The 22,165-nt window shown below is 46.1% G+C and overlaps 1 protein-coding gene across 2 annotated transcripts in view; it reads left to right on the forward strand.

Moving 5' to 3' along the window:
- fchsd2 (FCH and double SH3 domains 2) overlaps positions 1–10,481 on the forward strand; it is a 376,153-nt gene extending 365,672 nt beyond the window's left edge. For both annotated transcript variants that reach the window (XM_084325412.1, XM_084325413.1), the window contains one exon: positions 10,225–10,481. In XM_084325412.1, the coding sequence (XP_084181538.1) occupies positions 10,225–10,317 (93 nt within the window). In that variant the 3' untranslated portion in view covers positions 10,318–10,481. The remainder of the gene's footprint in view (positions 1–10,224) is intronic.
- The last annotated feature ends 11,684 nt before the right edge of the window (positions 10,482–22,165 follow it).

Below are 22,165 nucleotides of genomic sequence, written 5' to 3' on the forward strand. Positions count from 1 at the left end.
GACAGTTCCAACTTCAGTGTGTGAATTACGTTAATCCCACAATTACTCAACTGCACTCAATATTTAAATACCAATGCTAGTCTAAATAAATGTAGACAGACAATGTACGTATTAAAAAAAATTAATAATAATAATAATAATAATAATAATAATAATAATAATAATAATAATAATAATAATAATAATAATAATAATAATAATAATAATAATAATAATAATAATAATAATAATAATAATAATAATAATAATAATAATAATAATAATAATAATAATAATAATAATAATAATAATAATAATTGTTACATAGGATCAGATTAAACCGAATATATATATTTATTGATTGATATATATTGCATAGTATTTGTATATCGTTTGATATCCCTTGTATATTCCTTGTACATATACACGGAATATCCCTTTAGCCTAGTACGGACCATGATGTTTCATTCTCCTATTGGACAGCGGTCCACAGGCGCCAGGGCCATGCCTCCAGAGTCAGGTTCAAGGCTACCGTCAAGACATGTCTGTACATGCCCGGCCTTGCCCAGGAATACGAGACAGAAATGAGGTTGGCACTAGATTGTTCGCCGTGCATATAAATATGGCGCAGGTGAATACAGAAGTAGAGTTACCCAATAAGTTGAAGCCTCACCCACGATACTCCGTGCGGTGAAGTATGGCCTGTTTGGCCCCAAATAGAGCATTGAGACCGCGTGCGAATTAATAACTGAATTGTCAGAGTTTGGCGCTATACCGTCGAGTGCGACATATTTCTATTAAGTCAGTAATAGTCTATTTGTGTATAGTGTATCGTGCGGCTAAAGTTCTACAGTGACCAGCATCACCAACGCTTCCTCGTATCAGCTAGAGTGCTTATCCAGGCTGGGCTGCTTTCATGGCGCTTTCACCCGAGGAGACCTAGACGAGAACCGTGTGGACATGTACACTGGATTAATCTACCCGACGACTACATAGCCCTTTGCGGCTGGATTATATTTGTTTTGGTCCTGTGATTTATGGAGCGGAGAATCGCCGACGCCTACATGTGTGGGATTTACCCTGTGAGGAGCCACGTCGAGTCTGCGCCTCAGAGAGCCTGAGGCCGGCTAGCTTTCTTCACTGTGGAGCTACAGTCTACGGAGAACAGCTGTATTCGTCTGTGGATCAAGAGACTATTGCACCGTCTCCTGTACTTGGAGTCTCCTTAGTCATCGTTGACCAGACTCTCTACTACCGACAGATCCTCTACCCCTGCTGGCTTACAACCGGGGGGACCCTTCCAGTATCTCCCGCTATATATTACTAGTGTACCATAGATATAATTCCCTAAGATTCAGGTTGTATAATTACCTCCTGCGTAACCAGAGAATGGACATTCATTATTGATTTGCCTACGCACATTCCTTTGCCTTATAAGCGCATCCAAAGTAAAATAGAGAAGTATATTATGTACCTTTTGCTGCAATAAATACTTAATTACCACTTTGTGTGGAACCGATTCATTGTGGGAAGTGTTCATCATATTTATATATCATGTACTGTATGGCCAGTAATTAAAGTACATAAAGCGGTAGTGGTTTAATGATACCATACTTATCAATACAGTCAGGGAATTGTACCCCTCAGTTACAATTGGTCCTTCGAGCCGGAGGGTAACTAGTGTAATATTAATATAGTGGTATTAATATTGACATGGCCTATGATGAACACTCCACAAAACGGTTCTCCTAAAGTAGATCGCCCGCAGCGTAGACGGCAGACACCTCAGCACTTAGAGGATTACGTTGCCAATATACTACCTAGCTTTCTACAGACGGTAAACGCGGAAAAAGTAGATAGTAAAATTATGTCCGACCCTATCGACCAGGCTACCCCGCCAATAGAGGCCCTAGTGGGTTCTAACGTAACTGACCAAGCTCACGGTAGGGACCAGGAGGGACCCGACATGACTTTACCCCCCGCCAAGACCGAAGAAGTAGTCCCCGGAGAGCTCCAGGATAAAGACAGCTCTCCAGGGATGGAACTCTACCCGCTACAAGAAGAGGAGAGCACCCCGGAGATGGATCTCCAGGACTCGCCACAGGAGAACAGATCTCCAACGAGTACTGCCAGGAGCGGATCACCTCAACCAGCGTCTTCCCCCAGCGAGGCGGACAAGATGCTGGCACAGGCATTCCTCGCCAGCCTAGCAGCCTCAACAGAGCGCGATCGACTCCAAGCACAGACGCTTAGTGAGCGCGAACATTCTTCCATGGAAAGAGAACGCCTTCAGGCGCAGCAACGGAGCGACGAAGATCGTATACGTCTAGAGATTAGACGCCTTCAGACGGAAGAGAATATGGTAAGGGACCGGGCCGAAGCCCAGCGCGCCGCCGCCGAAGCCCAGCGCGCCGCTGCCGGTGCCCAAAGAGAAGCAGAGCGCGACCTCGCTCTCACCAAGCGCGAAGCCGAGCGCGACCGATTACAAGCGCAGATAATGGAGCAGCTGATCACCAGGGCAACACCCCCTCCCTCCGCACGGGGTTCCAGGGCCTCGTCAAGACAAGGGTCAAGGGCACCCTCCCCTACCCGATCAAGCGACCCTGAGCCCGACCACCAGAGAGAGCCTATACCCCCCTCCGAACCCCTTCCCCGACCGGTCCAAGTGAGACCCAGCTACAAGGAAGAAACGGTCTACACCGCGGAGAGGCTAAATAGACGACTACAGGATCTAGAGGACCTGCCAGAGGAAGAAGAAGAGGGAGAGGAGGAGAGTCAAGCCCGACAGCAGCACAGTACTCCACAGGACCAGGAGGTCCAGTACAGCCCAGGCTCTACCCCCGCGGCTCTGCGCTACAGACCCCCGACTCAATTCACGGGTGAGCTTGACGCACGACCAGCCCCGAGGAACAGCACCTGGATACGCGGGCCATGGTACCCAGCAGGTACCAGCCCACCAAGAGGCGTAAGAGGAGACTCGCCTAGGAGGCCTCTCTTCCAACGCTCACCGATGTGCCAGCCATCCATGGCATCATACATTGGCACACCGACGTTTCCGGACTTCACCCACGAGAACAGAGCACAGTACACGGAGCTACGAATGTGCTTAGAGACAATGATGTCCGATGTAGCTGATGAACCGTACAAGTATGCTAACCTACTGAAGCACCTCAAGGTGCCCCGAGCGCACAATATAGCGCTGGCCTATGCCACCTCTACTACCCCATACACAGCGGCTCTAGCAGCACTCGACCAAAGATATGGACGCATATGGGACTACGTAATACAAGAGATAAGGCATATTGACCGCCTACCCCCAGCCACAGACAATCGCTCACTAGATGACCTGTCTATCAAGGTACAATCCCTGGTAGGGATGCTGGGGGCGCAAAGAGAAAAGGGTATGCACGAACTGTACGCAAACTCTAATGTCGAGAGGATTTTAGAGAAGCTTCCGCCCGCCCGACAAGAGCGCTTCAGGCGGCAAAGAGACCACCGTGATCCTAACGGTCCCGAGCCATCCCTCCTAGACCTAGCCGACTTCCTGGCCAGAGAAGTCAACAGCCTACGGTTGGATACGTTCATGCGGAGCACCCCAAGCTCCAGAGAGGGACCTAGGAGAGCAAACGATGGCCGCAGATTGGTGACCGTCATGCACCAATCAGAATCAGTACCGAGCAGCAAGAACCACAGTACCCCCTCGATGAAAGAGAAGTGGAAGATGGTGTGCCCGTACTGCGAAAAGGAACACTGGTTGTCACAATGTGACACGTTCAAGAAGATGACCGCCGACGAGGTGAGTCAATGGATAAAGTCCAACCGACGCTGTTACCGATGTGCGCGCAGTCACATGGCAGCCGATTGCCGCTTAAAGAAGAGGTGTAATTGGTGTGACGGAGCCCACCTAGATGTCCTACACGACAGTAACAGAAGAAAGCCTGCACCCTCAAGCAGCACAAAGGCAAGTGTTATGTACATTGACCCCGCCAGCAGCGGGGGCGCCCGGGTGCTCTTAAAGGTGGTCCGCGTAACACTGAGTTACCAAGATAAGGTCATGGAGACTTACGCCGTCCTTGACGACGGGTCAGAGAAGACCCTTCTCCTCGCGTCCGCTGCGGCCCAGCTGGGGCTGCGGGGGAGCGAAAACCAGATGACGATTCGGACAATAAGAAGAGATCTAAAGACGATAAAGGGCGAGAATGTCTCCTTCACTATCGCAGCAAGCGGGCAGCCAGAGAGACGGTATAGGATTACTAATGCTTTCACCAGCCAAGAAATAGGCCTGTCGCAGTACACCTACCCCATCGCCAAGCTGATGGATAAATATGTGCACCTGCGTCAACTACCTATACCGCTCATAGACGGTGCCACCCTGACCCTGCTGATAGGCTCCGACCATGCAGACCTCATCGTCCCGATAGACCGGGTCCACACAGGGCCCAGAGGCTGTCCTGCAGCAGTCGAGACCCGCCTAGGATGGACATTACAAGGCCCCCTCGCTAAGTCTCTTAACCGAACAGCAGCCACTAACTGCCTCCACTCCAGAGTGACAGAAGAAGACACCACCCTCCTACAGCATGTCGAGAGGCTATGGACACTAGAGACAATGCCCTTTAAGAACGAAAAGAAAGACATTCGTTCCAAGGAAGACATTTACGCTATAGCCCTCCTCGAGCAGGGGACAAAGAGAGTCAAAGTCAACGGAGTGATGAGATACGCAACTCCACTCCTGAGGTGAGAGGGTATGCCTACCTTCCACGCCCCAAAAGAAGCGACGGAGCGGTATCTATTGAACACAGAGCGGCGCCTAGCCAGAGACCCCGCTCAAGAGACGGTGTACCGCGCTGAGATTAACAAGCTAATCACAGCGGGACACATAAAGAAAATTGACATTAAAGAGGCCGATCAGACGACCGAATCATGGTACATGCCGCACCACAAAGTCCACCACAACGGCAAGGATCGTATTGTGTTCAACTGCAGCTACCAGATCGGATCACAAAATCTGAATAAAGAGCTCTTGCCCGGCCCAACACTCGGCCCCTCTCTACTAGGCGTGTTACTACGTTTCCGCCAAGACAAGGTGGCCATCAGCCACCATCAAAGGGATGTTCCTGCAGGTGAGACTAGTGGAGGAGGACAAGCCCCTGCTGCGGTTCCTATGGAGAGAGAGGATCGGGGATGAGCAACCAGCCATCTATCAATGGGAAGTCCTCCCTTTCGGAACCACATGCAGCCCATGCTGTGCTACGTTTGCACTGCAAAAGCACGTCGCAGAGGACCCAGCAGCTGATGAAGAGGTCCGACAAAGTGTAGGAAATAGTTTCTACATGGACAACTGTCTGCAAAGCGTCTCGACGCCAGAAGAAGCCGAGGCCCTTCTACTCAAGCTCCGCGCCTCCCTGATCAAAGGCGGCTTTGATCTCAGGCAGTGGGCCAGCAGCGACCCGCAAGTATTGCGCAGCCTCTCCCCCGAGGACAAGGCAGCAAGCAGCGAGACCTGGATGGCGACCATCCCAGGAGAAGCCCAAGAAATGACATTAGGACTAGTCTGGCGCTTCAAAACAGACTCGCTCCATTATAAACACACACCCCTGACCAAGGAGCAGGGAAGGTCGACTGCACTACCGACCACCAGACGGAGTGTATACAGAACACTCGCCAGACAATATGACCCGTTGGGATGTATTCTACCTTACACCACCAGGGCAAAGATGATTGTAAGAGCGTTATGGGACAAGGACCAGGGCTGGGACGACCCCATACCCGAACACCTTGCATCCACATGGAGAGAGTGGGAGACGGAACTCAGCTCACTCCCAGGTGTCAACATATGCTGCAGCTACTTCCCACCCACAGTGAGGCCGGAGACGTGCCAGATGGACCTGCACGTCTTCAGCGACGCCTCCGAAGTAGCCTACGGTTCGGTGGCCTACTTGCGTGCCCGAGAGGAGAGAGGAGAAATACATACTGCTTTCATCCTGGCTCGCTCAAGAATAGCACCACGAAAGCAACAATCTATCCCGCGTCTAGAGCTCTGCGCAGCCCTAGCAGGAGCGCAACTCGCCACGTTAATCCAACGTGAACTCACCATTCCGGTGCAAAGAACAATCTTGTGGTCAGACTCCACGACAGTACTCACATGGATCCGGTCTGATTCGTGCAGATACAAGGTCTTCGTGGGAGTCAGAGTCACAGAGATTCAAGATTTAACAGAAGTAGCAAGCTGGAGGTATGTGGACACAAAACACAACCCAGCTGACGTCATCACCCGGGGAATGTCCCTGGATGACCTCACCCGTCACAACCTATACAGTGACGGGCCAGAGTTCCTCAAGCTCCCGGAAGAAGAGTGGCCTACACCCACCCCACGGGAAGCGAGTAAAGAGGAGGCCGAAAACAAGAAATCTATGTTCTGTGGATTGAACACACTCGTCTCCACAGACCCCGACATAGACGATTGCCTCACCCTAGAGAGTGCGCAGCTAAAGACATTCCTGTGGCACCACCCAGAGGTTCAGCTCACTACTGACATTACAGCAGCTGACTACGAAGAAGCAGAACTTCTTCTACTACAACGAGCCCAGAGAGACTCGTTCCCCGATGAGCTAGACTGTCTACAGGGAGCAAAGCCCGTCCCATCAGACAGCAGACTGCTCCACCTAGCCCCCGAGAGCGACGCCCATGGTCTCATCAGAGTGGGTGGTCGTCTGCGGAGAGCTCCAGACTTACCGGATGACGTCAAGTACCTGATAGTCTTAAACAGCCGACACAAGGTCACAGAGCTGATCATAAAGAAATACAACGAGGATGTGCATCACGCCGGGGCAGAGAGAGTCTTCGCGGAGATCAGACGTCGTTATTGGATACTGCAAGGGAGAGAAGCAGTGCGGCGCTTCCAGCGAACCTGTCTAGACTGTCGTAAGTGGCGAGCGCAGCCCAGTATACCCCGGATGGCTGACCTACCTCCCTGTCGCCTCCGACTCGGTGACAAGCCTTTTCACTCCACCGGTATGGACTGTTTCGGCCCGCTGTATATAAAGAAAGGAAGAGGAACCGAGAAGCGGTGGGGTATTGTATTCAAATGCATGACCACCCGAGCGATGCATATAGAACTCCTTCCAACCATGAGCACAGACTCATTCCTTATGGCCTTCCGAAGATTCACATCGCGGAAAGGCAAACCGTCTATATTATTGTCTGATCATGGGACAAACTTCAAAGGCGGAGAAAGAGAGCTGAGAGAGAGCTTCCAAGCTATGGGCCCAGAACTTAAGACCCACCTCGCTCCATCCCAGATTGACTTCCAGTTTAATCCCCCGAACGCACCTCACTTCGGTGGAACTTGGGAACGAGAAGTACGTTCAATAAAGACAGCCCTGTACGCCGTGCTTGGGGCCCAGACCGTGGTGGAAGAAGTCCTAATGACAGTCCTCACGGAGATCGAGGGAGTATTGAACTCAAAGCCCCTCGGTTACGTCTCAAGTGATGTAGCAGATGTCGACCCAGTCACCCCCAACACACTCTTGATGGGGCGGCTGGACCCCGCGCTACCACAGACAATGTACAGGCCTGAAGAAGCGAACGGCCGAAGAATGTGGAGGTACAGTCAAGTATTGGCTGACAAGTTTTGGAACAGCTTCCTACTCCACTATCTACCGTCTCTACAGACCCGCCAGAAATGGGTGAAAGAGAGAGACAATTTGACAGAAGGGACAGTCGTCATGATTATCGACCAGTCACTACCCCGAGCTATGTGGCCGGCTGGCCGCGTAAGCAAAGTGATCACCGGTGCCGACGGAAAGGTCCGAGCAGCCGAAGTGCTCGTCCAAGGACGGATCTACACCTGACCCGTGGCGAGGCTAATAGAACTGCCAAGGCTCCCCGATACTATCGATGACGACCATGACCCCATGACTTTGTGAACTGCCCGACCCCTCACAACAGACATTGAGTAGTGGACAGTGCGGTTAATCTGTCTCTGCTTAGCTAATTAGGTGGGACTAATTAGGAGGCGGCTGTTACAAAGGATCAGATTAAACCGAATATATATATTTATTGATTGATATATATTGCATAGTATTTGTATATCGTTTGATATCCCTTGTATATTCCTTGTACATATACACGGAATATCCCTTTAGCCTAGTACGGACCATGATGTTTCATTCTCCTATTGGACAGCGGTCCACAGGCGCCAGGGCCATGCCTCCAGAGTCAGGTTCAAGGCTACCGTCAAGACATGTCTGTACATGCCCGGCCTTGCCCAGGAATACGAGACAGAAATGAGGTTGGCACTAGATTGTTCGCCGTGCATATAAATATGGCGCAGGTGAATACAGAAGTAGAGTTACCCAATAAGTTGAAGCCTCACCCACGATACTCCGTGCGGTGAAGTATGGCCTGTTTGGCCCCAAATAGAGCATTGAGACCGCGTGTGAATTAATAACTGAATTGTCAGAGTTTGGCGCTATACCGTCGAGTGCGACATATTTCTATTAAGTCAGTAATAGTCTATTTGTGTATAGTGTATCGTGCGGCTAAAGTTCTACAGTGACCAGCATCACCAACGCTTCCTCGTATCAGCTAGAGTGCTTATCCAGGCTGGGCTGCTTTCATGGCGCTTTCACCCGAGGAGACCTAGACGAGAACCGTGTGGACATGTACACTGGATTAATCTACCCGACGACTACATAGCCCTTTGCGGCTGGATTATATTTGTTTTGGTCCTGTGATATGGAGCGGAGAATCGCCGACGCCTACATGTGTGGGATTTACCCTGTGAGGAGCCACGTCGAGTCTGCGCCTCAGAGAGCCTGAGGCCGGCTAGCTTTCTTCACTGTGGAGCTACAGTCTACGGAGAACAGCTGTATTCGTCTGTGGATCAAGAGACTATTGCACCGTCTCCTGTACTTGGAGTCTCCTTAGTCATCGTTGACCAGACTCTCTACTACCGACAGATCCTCTACCCCTGCTGGCTTACAACCGGGGGGACCCTTCCAGTATCTCCCGCTATATATTACTAGTGTACCATAGATATAATTCCCTAAGATTCAGGTTGTATAATTACCTCCTGCGTAACCAGAGAATGGACATTCATTATTGATTTGCCTACGCACATTCCTTTGCCTTATAAGCGCATCCAAAGTAAAATAGAGAAGTATATTATGTACCTTTTGCTGCAATAAATACTTAATTACCACTTTGTGTGGAACCGATTCATTGTGGGAAGTGTTCATCATATTTATATATCATGTACTGTATGGCCAGTAATTAAAGTACATAAAGCGGTAGTGGTTTAATGATACCATACTTATCAATACAGTCAGGGAATTGTACCCCTCAGTTACAATAATAATAATAATAATAATGCAATAAAAGTCTGAAAATTAAGGGATTATGTCCATGAGTGTAATTTTTTTTAAATTAAGGCCTGCCTCTTATATAAGCCTCTCTCTAATGAAGGCCTGGTGCTCTTGCAGCTGAGGTAAATAGAAGACCCGTCCTATATTTGAGGATTTACGGTAGTATAGTTTAGATATAGTAAGTATAAAAAAAATATGCATAATGACGGAGTTAAAATTGTATACTGTATAGTAGTGTACATAGGACCCAGTGCCTTCTCAGGAATTTAGCATGTCTATTTTTATCATGCACATCTTATGTCTTCTTATTACCTGTTTTTTTATGTCTATTTTATTATTAGTATTATTGCACAATCGATGCAGGCATGACCACCTGCATTTCACTGTATGCCCTGGTATGTATGTGACAAATAAACCTCTTGAATCTTGAATCTTGTAATACTAGAGAAACATAAATATAGGCAATAAAATGTAATCTGAATATAACAATACAAGAAAAATAAACAGTGGAAGCAATATGATTATCTCTGAATATAAGAAATGTGAGAAAATTAAACAGTACAAGGTGCAGGTGAGGGTCTGTACCCTAACTGGCATGATATACGTCATACGTTGTAGTCCGTGCAGGTTTTGGTGGTTAAGAGTCAGACACACTTAATATAATAGTTCTTGAGTTCTACAGCCATTAGTTCTCCAGCTGCTGGATAATAGGCCAGTATGCTGGTACAAACTTCACCAGATTGTGGTCTGATTGGCCATGGAGGGAAGGGGGTGTAACTGTATACCTCCTTGATATTAGCATACAGCAGATCCAGTGTCTTGTTTTGCCTGGTATTGCATGTTCCTGCTACTGATGTTAATCTCTGTGTCTCTTCCTCAGGTCCGTGCCGCCCCCCCGCCCCCCAAACAGCAGCCTCGTAGACAACACAACAAGACCCCCAAAACTGAGGAGGTGGAAATCACACTGGTGTGAGAAAAACAGACAGACAGACAGTAGGACCAGTTGACAGATAGATGGACAAACGGTCAGACTTCTAAACAGGTGGACAAGCAGATAGACAGTGCAGCCTACAGGCTTGGGAATAGAACTGCAATGCACTGGACTGATCTGAATGGAACCTAATAAACACATCAATTGACATCTCCTCTCCTGTTCCTTCTGCTCCTCCTCCTCCTCCTTTTCAGGCTGCTAGGAGTAACGAGAGGGATGTGGAGATTAATAGTAACCTGCTTATTAACCTCTCCCTCCCCTCCCCTCTCCTCCTTTCATCTCCCCTCTTCTCCTCCTCTCCTCTTATCTTCTCCTATCCTATCCTCTCCTCTCCCCTCTTCTCCTCTTCTTTCTTCTCCTCTCCTCTCCTCTCCTCTCTCCTCTTCTCCTCCGCTTCCAAACCTCAGATTTTCTGTTGCCTTAAAAAATCTGAAACTCATCCCATCTGGCAGCCAACTTGAATGAAGGAATTCAACAGAGGACCAAAAATGAAAAGGAGGAAGAATGTAGGAGAAGAGAAGAGGAGAGGAGAGGAGAGGGAGGGGCCATCGTGAGAGGGAAATGGGTGGAGTCTGGACAATGTGGGTGTGGTTTCCTTGCCATATATAATGGTGTCATATAGTGTATTTAATGTGTATTAGTACAGTACATTACTGTTGTAATAGGAATGTTCCTGAAGTATCACAACATTTCATATAGTCTAACAACGTAATAACATAACATGAAGGGCATTGTAAATATAACAGAGAGAGAGGAGGAGGGAGAGAGATAGATGAAGGGAGGGCTGGATCCTCCCTGGACATTCTGTTCTTTCTTGACCTCTCAGGCCCTCTTCTCTCTCTCTCTCTCTCTCTCTCTCTCTCTCTCTCTCTCTCTCTCTCTCTCTCTCTCTCTCTCTCTCTCTCTCTCTCTCTCTCTCTCTCTCTTTTCTTTTTTCTTTCTCTGGGAGCCTGTTCTGTCAATCAGTGGTTACATATACACAGACATACTCTCTCTCACACACACACACACACACGCACACGCACACACACACACACACACACACACACACACACACACACACACACACACACACACACACACACACACACACACACACATGGCCGCCTAGTTATAGTTGAAAGTGGGGGTGCAAGATTTTTTTGTATTCTTTTTTTTTTACCTTTTTTTTTTTTCTTTTTTTTTTTGTGCAAGGGGTGGTTTGGAGGGGGTCCGGCACGACCCCCTCCACGGCAGATTTTTTAACATTTAATGAACACCTGTATGTGCAATTTCCTGCAATATAGAGCCTTCAATCTTGACCAAAATAAAGCTGCTCTTTTCACTATAAAACTCAGTTTATATTGCAGTATGATAGCTATAATAATAATAACTTCACTGCGAGGGCTCTTTTAGCTAACGCTAGCTAGGCACGTATGATAGCCAATTACTATTATAATAATAATAATAATAACTTTCCCATCCTCCCAAAGCCCCTCCGGCCCCGTTCACATCCGCAGCGCAGTACCAACAACAACAACAACTAATTGACGCTATCAATAGCCCCAGTGAGCGCGGCGGCTGAATGAATGAATGAAAACTTTATTTAACAGATTGCAGAATGGGTACAATACAGTACGGCTCAATACACACAATTGTTAAGGCGATGCAGACCAGAGAAAGACGTTTGTCTTGTTTACATCAGGGTCCCCTTTCGTGACTGTGCTGCACCGAGTGAATCCACAGTCACTTGCTCCTCAATGGGAAACCAACCTAGATTTACCATGAAGGACTGGTTCTGGCCGAACCGTTCGTTATACAAGTATCACAGAGACATTACAAAGGTGCTCACAGTTGCACGAGGGGTTCGCACAGAGATACGGGATGGTTTGAAAGCTCGGCGTTGCTAATAAATATTTTTAATATTTTTTTATAAACTGCTCAAAGCGGCATTATTTCCGCCGTTGGGTGATCACAGCGCATGCGCACCATCCCGTATCTCTGAATTCACTCGGTGCAGCGCAGCAGCGCCGAGGCTCACCATACGAGAAATATTCAGTTTCAATCTGTTTGCGCATTTAGTATACAGTCACAGTGTTCGACTTACATGATGATTTGCTCCATTTTGATGTAAACGCCGAAGAATAATCCAGTCACAATGTTATCCAATATCCAGCCTGAATTTTTCAAGGGCTTTCGAAAAAGCCGCCTCCCCCAACATGTCGTATACGTCATGCCGACGAACCGTGGCCCGTGGGCACTGGATCAAACCATTAAAGTGGGGGGTCACACAATCTTTGGAAACTTAAAAACTTGCTATTAAGTGTCATTGCGTATTATTAATTTGATTGAAATTACTTAGTTATGGTTAGATTTATATATGGGGGGGGGGGGGTATATCATATTTTTCATATGATCAAAAAGTGGGGGAGCAAAACCAGCGTTTGCCCCCCCATGTTCAATAGTCGTAGAGCACCCGCTCCGCGTGCTCTATTGCGCAGGCGTCTATGCACACACACACACACACACACACACACACACACACACACACACACACACACACACACACACACACACACACACACACACACACACACACACACACACACACACCCACACACACACAGTATATATACATATAGTATACATAGTGTATAAGAGGAAAGCTCAGCTCTATATGACAAGACAACAGCTTTAGATGCCAACATCAGCTCTAGATAACAGCTCTAGATGACAACATCAGCTCTAGATAACAACAGCTCTAGATGACAACAGCTTTAGATAACAACAGCTCTAGATGACAACATCTCTAGATGACAACAGCTCTAGATGGCATCAGCTCTAGATAACAACAGCTCTAGATGACAACAGCTTTAGATAACAACAGCTCTAGATGACAACAGCTTTAGATAATACCAGCTCTAGATGACAACAGCAGCTCTTGATCATTATCATCTCTAGATGACAACAGGGCCCCGTTCCCCGTACCTGGCTAACTGAGTTAGCCGGATAATTTTCAGCATAGCTTGACTTAAGCCAGACATTTCCATTCCCCGACGTCGGATTTTCTAAATCGTCATGGTAATAATAAATCATATTCAGCCTATGAATTTACTTTGTCCTATATAATGCACGTCATATTTATACGGATACGGCGCTCGCGACACACACAGTTATTTTAATAACGGACTAAACGGATCATTGCAAATGTGAATCCCGCAGGGATATTTTAATGAATGAAACCTATCGGGTGTTTGGCTCTGATTAGTTTAATATTCTTCGCTGTGTATTTGTTTAACGGAGCACCCGGATGCGTTTCATTCAAGCTGAAGCGTCTATGCGCGGATTGTGGATATGAATTATGAGGAATCTGAATCTGTGGAGTATTTAATTGTATCACTGTCACTGTGACAGTGTCACACGTTATTGTGATATTGTAACTGGGATTAAAATATATGAGGAGATGCGCTGTTTGATGGATTTGATGACGTGACGTGACTTGATAAATTGAATGAGCTTTTGACGTTTTTGATGAATGAATTTGAGAAAATGCATTTATCTTTTCAAGCACTGTTATATGATGATGAACATGAGGTGTCATTGGTATAAACCAACGGGTAATCAATTCAATGCATGTATGGATTAGGTCCGAAACAGATTAAAACCTGATTAATAGTGTAACTGCAAGCCTCCCTCCAAGCCTCTCTTTGGAAACCATGTATTTATATAGTACATAATACCTAAGCACATACAGTACAGATATCCTCATAATATAATTCGTATCAATTAGATATACTATTTGGGCTTGTTTTTATCCTTATTCTGAAAGAGTTGAACTAATTATTTTCGCTAGCAAGATCTCATTTGATTATTCATTCCATAAGCCTACTGCCAGCAGGCACGTTTAAATAAATATAATCTGATTGATTGCGGTAATGAGGGACTTAAAATTAGCCTATAGATTATGCATTTAACTTGTCGGCGAGGCTATTGAGCCGTACTGCATTGTACCCATTCTGCAATCTGTTAATAAAGTTTTAAATCAATCAATCAATCAATGCCGTTAGAAGATCAGGATTTCTGCGATCGACACCTGCTGTCTTTTCAGCTGAGGCGGCCGCGCGCAATTATCCTGAGTCTCAAGTCTGGTTCAAATGAACGAGACTGAATCCACCTTCGAGGAACAGGAACATCCCGGATTCAAACATCGGGTTAATTGAATCTGGATAATGGGACTTTTGATCGACTTAGTTGAACCAGGTACGGGGAATAGGGCCCTGCTCTAGATAATAACAGCTCTAGATGACAGCAACTCTAGATGACAACAGCAGCTCTAGATGACAGCAGTTCTAGATGACAACAGCTCTAGATGGCAACATCAGCTCTAGACAACAGCAGCTCTAGATGACAGCAGTTCTAGATGACAACAGCTCTAGATGGCAACATCAGCTCTAGACAACAGCAGCACTAGATGACAACAGCCCAAGTGTCTGCATGCAGGTTGCATTGTCCTCCAAGGGGCAGTGGCTTCATATACTCTGCCCAAACACCGCCCACCCTGAGCATCTGTTGACCAGAGGAATAACTGTAGAATTCCACTGTGCTGCATTACCATGGTGATAGTTGAGGGTGTTGTCTCTGTAATATTTTGATTGACAGCTTCAGAGCTGATATACATCAGACCGGCATTACTTCATCCACACTGATCTGTGATCAGGCCACGCCTCTTTAAAAAAAATCTGTGATCAAGCCATGCCTCCTTTTTAATCTGTGATCAGGCCATGCCTCTTTTTTAATCTGTGATCAGGGCCACACCTCTTTTTGATCTGTGATCAGGCTACAGGCTTTTTGGAGAGTACAACTTGGAGAGTAAATAGGGGTTAGAGTACAACTTTAGGACAACACAAACAGATATAAATCATGCCAAAGACGATCAAGTCCCAGAAATAGGCATTCAAAAGCGTACTATTAAATAAGTAGGGGAAAGAGGAAATATCCTCCATAGAGGAAGACTGAAAAGACATACCTGAAAACGGATCAAACGTAACTTTTTCACAATATCGTGAGTGTTCAATGGTGGCCAGTGTTGGAAAGTAATTGCTTGATTTAACTTAATGCACCAACAACACAAATGTTTCAAAGAATGTAAGCGTTCTGTCGACAGCATTTATTTTGTCAAAGTACAAATAAAGTACAGAGTATATATGACAAAGCTATAGAGTAAATATGCTAAACCAATAGGCAACAGCGTTCAGAGTTCATATTGTATAGGTTGAGCAGGGGCGGTTCTAGCATCAGACCTTTAGGGGGGCTCAGCCCCTAGAGCTGTAGCATAATTCCACTAAATGCCATGGTCAGGTAGGGGGGGGGGGGGGGGGTGAAGGGGGTGTTCCCCCTTTTTTTGTCAAATCAGTTGTGCAATAGTACATTTTGGTGAGTTGTTTCTATACAATTCACGTATGACATTTAGGTAACATTAATGAACAACTACAGTAGGAGACAACTAAGTAGTAAACCTATTATTATAATTTTGTATTCCAGTCGATCATAATGATCATGATCATATTACGGAGCACTCACTGCGTTCGAGAGAGAGGGAGAGAGAGAGAGATAGAGAGGGAGAGAGAGACTCACATTTTCATATATCCATCTATGGGAAAAAGACATTTCCAGTGAGTGAAGGTTTGTTAAAATCATGAGGGAACAAAATACTATTTTGAGGCCACAAAATATTATTTTGAGGCCTCAAATTGATTAATTTGCGGGAACAAAATACTTGAGGTAACTATTTTGAGGCCACAAAATATCTTTCTATTTTGAAGGCCCAAAATGGATTAATTTGAGGTAACTAAATACATTTTGAGGTAACAAAATACTATTTTGAGGCCACAACATATTCTTTTCATTTTGCGTGGCAGCAATAACCCTTTGTAGCAAGCAGATTAGCTGGGCTAGCTAGCTAACATTAGCTGAACTGACATTAGCTTGATAGCTAACTAGCGAATAGCATCAGCTAGCTAACATTAACTAATGTTCTTTGACACTATTATTACACCAACACCATGGATCTAATGACCAATTTGACAACGTTCTCTGTCAGAATAGTCAGTAATTTTATATAGTGGTAGCTAACGTTTCAACATACTTGTCTTGTTGCCCATCAGCACTGGCAAATTCACTATTACTAAACTAGTTATAGTAGGTAGCTAGCTACATCTGCTTCCACATCTTGTGTTGAATGTTGGACTGGGACTTGACATGATGTTACCAACATCTTTGACATACATTTTTTATTTTATTTTATAGTTAACCAATGAGGTCAACAGGCTACTACCGGCAATCCATGTCTGTATATATATTATTATTAGAGCTGGGCCGTTAACAGCGTTAACGTGCTGCGTTATTGCGAGACTAGTATCGCGCGATAATATAATTGACGCCGTTAATCTTTTTCTCAACGTTGGGTCTGTATTGTCCTTAAATACTTGCCGTAGTTCCCAGCTGTGGTACCAGGAAGTGATTGCACTACCGGAGCTGTAGTCAGAATAATGTGTTAAACTAAAGTAGTGGTCCGGTAATCATTGTTATACAGGTGAGGTTAAGAAGTCCTCAGGATATAACACAATTCGGCGATGAGGACGTCTGAATCTGCGCAATGCAAGAAAAAAGAAGTCCGTTGCAAGCTTTGTTTACATTATTAACGCGAGTTAGCATGTTAGCTCACGTTGATACAGGCGGCACTGGGAAACATCTACAAGAGGAGGAAATCCACTTTACACACTAAAGGAAGGATCGACTGGACTATCGTGAGTGTTTACAACAGAAATGGCTTGGGTTATTGGAAATATTGGACCGTTTGATGACAATGTAGCCCCTTTCGTGACTGTGGATTCACTCAGTGCATCACAGTCACGAAAGGGGCTAATGACAATGTGGAGCAAATAAATGAAAATGGGGGACCCTGATGTAAACAAGACAAACGTCTTTCTCTGGTCTGCATCCCCTTAACAATTGTATGTATTGAGCCGTACTGTATTGTACCCATTCTGCAATCTTTTAAATAACGTTTTCATTCATTCATTCATGGAACTGTTACACAGAGCTTGCACTGAATTTGTTGAGAAACCTGCTTCTGCAGCAGTCTGTGTGTGAGCAACCAGTCAGCAGCATTGTGAATTTAGAGATTCACTAAAAGACACATTGAGAGACAGGTTTGTGTGTGGATTAAGAAATGAAGGTTCACAGAAGAAACTACTGACAGAGAGTGATTTGACACTGGAGAGAGCTGTCAATATCAGTGTAACAATGTTAATGGCATCAAAGGAAGGGCACAGAAAATTACGATAAATCTGGTTTTAAAAGAAACACTGGAAATTACAAAAAGAAGAGACATGTTCATGCTGTTGAACAAGGAGATAGAACAGCTAGTGACTCCTCAGATGAAGAGGAGAGGATAAATCTCCTCCTAAATAAAATCAAATCAAATTTATTTATAGGGCCCGACAACACACGTTAATGTCCCCATGGGCCGTACAGATCTTCTTTAAACAAGTCAAGAAGAAAACATAACAATAAGTCAAGAACAGAACAAGAACACCATAAGGTGCAAACATTTTTAGATGGATGCAAATAAATGAAAGAATGCAAGCACTCCCAGACATACCCCACGCGAAGGTAAGGAAAAACTCACTAAAACCTAACAATAGGGAAAAAAGCTCCACAGGCAGTGTGGAGGAGAGAAACCTTAGAAGGGCCATTCAAGGGGGGATCTCCCTTCTTAGATGTTGGTGATAGTAGTGTTGCAGACGGACAGTTGGTAAGCATGCACTCATGTGCGTAGTGGAACACAGATGAGTGCATGCAATAGCAACTGTACATTTTGAAAAATTAAAGATAGAGCTAATAGCGATAGCAACTGAACATTTGAAAGATTAAAGATAGAGCTGATAGCAATCTATTTGAGGGCACAGGGGCGGCGCAAAGAGGGTCACGTCCTCCCCGTCTTAGTCAAGGGACATTTAACACTCCGGTCGTTGCTCAGGGACAGCCGGAGACAGGGGGATAGGGGGCGGCGCAGAGAGGGTCACGAACTCCCCGACATCATCGCGGGACATCCGGCACTCCGGTCACCACTACGAGACCTCCGGAGACAGGGGGGCACGCAGAGGGGGTCGCAACCTCCCGGCCTTCGTCACGGGACGTCCAACACTGGTCATTATTTGGGTAGAACACACCTATTTTGAACACCTTCGGCAGATTTTTTTTTTTTTTTTAGCCATTTTAATCTAGATTAATCTAGATTAATTCCAGGATTGCAGGTAGATTAATCTAGATTAAAAAAATTAATCTATGCCCAGCTCTAATTATTATATATATATTTTTTTTTAATCTTAGGGGGGCTAATATTGCTTCAGCCCCCTAAAAAGGGTCTAGAACTGCCACTGGTTGGCACTGTTTTGGATGTACTGTAACCTCTGGATGGTTTTGGAGGGAAGGCCTGCTAGCAGAGAGTTACAGTAGTTGATGCAGGAACTGACAAATGCATCGACCAATTTTTCTGCGTCAGACTGGGAGAGTGAGGGTCTGAGTTTGGAGATGTTCCTCAGGTGGTAGAAAGAGGTTCGACAGTTTTTATGTGTGCATCAAATGAAAGTGATGAGTCCAACTTTACACCCAGGCTGGTGACAAGTGAGGAGGGGGATGGAGTGATTGTTGATGGTGATATGGGTGATACCGGCCTGCTTGGTTTGATGAGGGGTGCAGATGAGGATGGCTTCAGTCTTACTGCCATTGAGCTGCAGGGAGTTACAACTCATCCAATGGCGGATGTCATCAAGGCAACTGGTAACCCGAGTGAGAGCCAGGTGTGAGTCAGGGGAGGTTTGGAGGTATATTTGGGTGTCATCAGCATATGAGTTGAACTCGATGTTGTGGCTTCTGAGTATGTTGCCAAGGGGGAGCATGTAGATTAAAAAGAGCAGGGGCCCCAGGACTGACCCCTGGGGGGCACCGGAGGTAACACATCTTGTGCTGGAGGTGAGGTTCCCCAGTATTACATATACCTGCCTCTCCGAGAGGTAGGAGTGGAAGAAGTCGAGAGCCTTCCCTGTAACTCCCACCTCCCGGAGGTGCTGACACAGAGTGTGATGGTCCACCGTGTCAAAAGCGGCACTCAGGTCAAGCAGGCTCAGTAAGCTGGGGGAACCGGAGTCAGCCGCCATGAGTAGGTAATTTAGGACCCTGACCAGGGCAGTCTCTGTGCTGTGGGAGGGTCTGAATCCAGACTGGAAAACCTCATAGAGATGGTGGGACTGGAGGTGGTTATGCAGCTGTAGGGTGACAACCTTTTCCAGCGCCTTTGCCAGGAAGGGCAGGTTTGAGATGGGGCGGTAGTTGGAGAGGATGTCTGCATCCAAGTTGTGCTTTTTTAGCACTGGTTTTATGGCTGCTAGTTTGAGGGGGGTGGAACTTCACCGGTGGACAGTGAGCGGTTTATTATTTGGGTCATGGTGGGGACAGTAGTTGGAAGGCACCTTTTTAATAGTGATGTTGGGAGGGGATCCAGGGAGCTGGTGGAGGAGTTCATTTTGAGAACTATGGCGGATAGCTCGGCTTGGGTGACCTCGGAGCAGGTCCTAAATTATTATCCCAGGGTGGGGCCATCGTGAGGGGCAGTGTAGGGTGGGGGGGCCAGTTGAGTAGGGGCAATGTTTTGCCTGATTGTGTCGATCTTGGTTTTTTAAAAAGTCCATGAAACGGTTGCATTCAGCAGTGGAGGGGATTATGGCAGATGGGTCCCTGGGTTTGAGCATCTGATTGATTGTAGAAAACAGAAGTTTTGGGTTTGAGTGGCCAGACTCAATAAGTGTAGTAGGAGGCCCTAGCGGCTCTCAGTGCGGATGAGTATGCCATCTGGTGTTGTCGGTACGACAACTCAACTCAATTCTCTCTATCCTAGTGTTAGATCCTGATCAATCTGGCCAGTACCACGTCTTCGTCTGTTTGGCTCTCCATCCAATTCCTCTGCGTTGTGTCATTTTAATGGTCCTGACGTCTCCGACACTGGCTGATATAATCCTTATCTTTCCCTATTAGTACTATCCGCAAACCATAATAATTCTCCACCTCCGTAAGAATTCGACACTCCGACACAGCGTAATACCTTATGAGGAAAAGCGTTGTTTATTTGATAAACAGAAACCTCAGCTCAGATGTTAACAGATTGTATCGTCCTTGAAGAGTCTATTCTAATGATCTTTCGGTGTGTTCAGTCTATCTAATGATCTTTCAGTCCAGTCTATTGTCCCTCTGTCTCTCAGTCCAACAGTGGTCAGGCCTGTTCGTTAGCCAAGACCATCCTCGTGGTAGCCGAAGCTAATGATGATGTGGCATTCTCCCCCCCCCCCCCCCCCCCCCTCTGTGATAAGAGGAGAGAGTCTCTTGGTCCCTTCCCTCCTGTGGGATTCGTTTCTTTGGTCTGCCTCACACCCGGAAACACTGTTCGACTTATAGATCTTCATCGTAGCAACGACGGCCCACCCCTTTCTGGTTGTCATGTGCCGCGCTGTCATGACAACTGCTAAATAACATTTACACACATCAAAACGCAGTTACTGTCAGAACCTCCATCGCGCTCTGCCTCTGTGGCCCCTTATCTTTGTTTTGTCTTCAATCGGAATTCAAAACAAACACCCTCGCTGGCAGTGTGCTTGTGAAACCTCTTCTTCTCCACCGTCAATATCATCCCGTGATGATAATGATATTACCCTCTTAAAGTGTCTCTTTATATCAGTTTTATAAACCAAATATACATTGAAAAAACCACCATTTTCTCTCACTAGTGTATTTGTAGTGTGTGTGTCTGGGGTGTGTGCGTGTGGGATGTGGGGGATCTAATGATGCACAGGTGTGTTCTATCAGTACTAATCAGCTACCTAATTGTTTCCACTCCTTCCGTGGCAGTAATATTTCCCGTCCTTCACATATCCATGAGAGGGGGGGGGGGGGGGGGGGGGGGTGATAGGCCGTTATTGAAAATAAGAACTTGTTCTTAATTAACCTGCCTATTCAAATAAAGGTTTGATGATGATGATGATGATGATATCTGCCACAATATATAAATAAGAACTAAACCCAATCGCGTGGATATAGCTATAGTGGAATAGACCGTCTTGTTGCGCGCTCCTGGCCACTTGCCACCTGCGCACACACACATGCACACTGTATAGCCTACGTGCGTAATGAATGAACAGTAGGCTTATATTATTTGAATGACTTGTTTTATTAGGAGATCGCAGATACTGTATACTGTACAGTACACATCTTAAGACCACCACAGAGTCGGGCATACTGTGAGTGGACCGGACTCCGCATGGCATGTCCGCAATCGCTTGAGGTTTCACCACCGCCTACCAATTCCCTACATTTCTCATGCCAGTTTACTACATTTAATGCAGGTCGATGTCAACCAACACGCCAAGCAGCCGGAGTCTGCGCGGACCACTGCAGAGTCTGGTCCGCTCACAGTATGCCCGACTCTGTGGCGGTGTTCTACAATATGACTACTATATCTCCTAATAAAACAAAAACAAGTCATTAGAATAATATAAGCCTACTGTTCATTCATTACACATGTAGACTATACAATATGCGTGCGCTGTAGTGTGTGTGTGCGCGCTGAGACAGGTGGCCAGGAGTGTGCAACAAGACAGTATAAATATGGTATATTAATAGTCTATTCCACTATAGCTATAGTGTACTGTATGATGACAATACATTTAAATCTAATAAACATTTTATCAATTGCAAATCACTTCCACGCTACCTGTTTAATACGGGGGGAGCCTCTTGC

This window comes from Notolepis coatsorum (genome assembly GCF_963971535.1).
Source record: "Notolepis coatsorum genome assembly, chromosome: 1".
NCBI lineage: Eukaryota > Metazoa > Chordata > Actinopteri > Aulopiformes > Paralepididae > Notolepis > Notolepis coatsorum.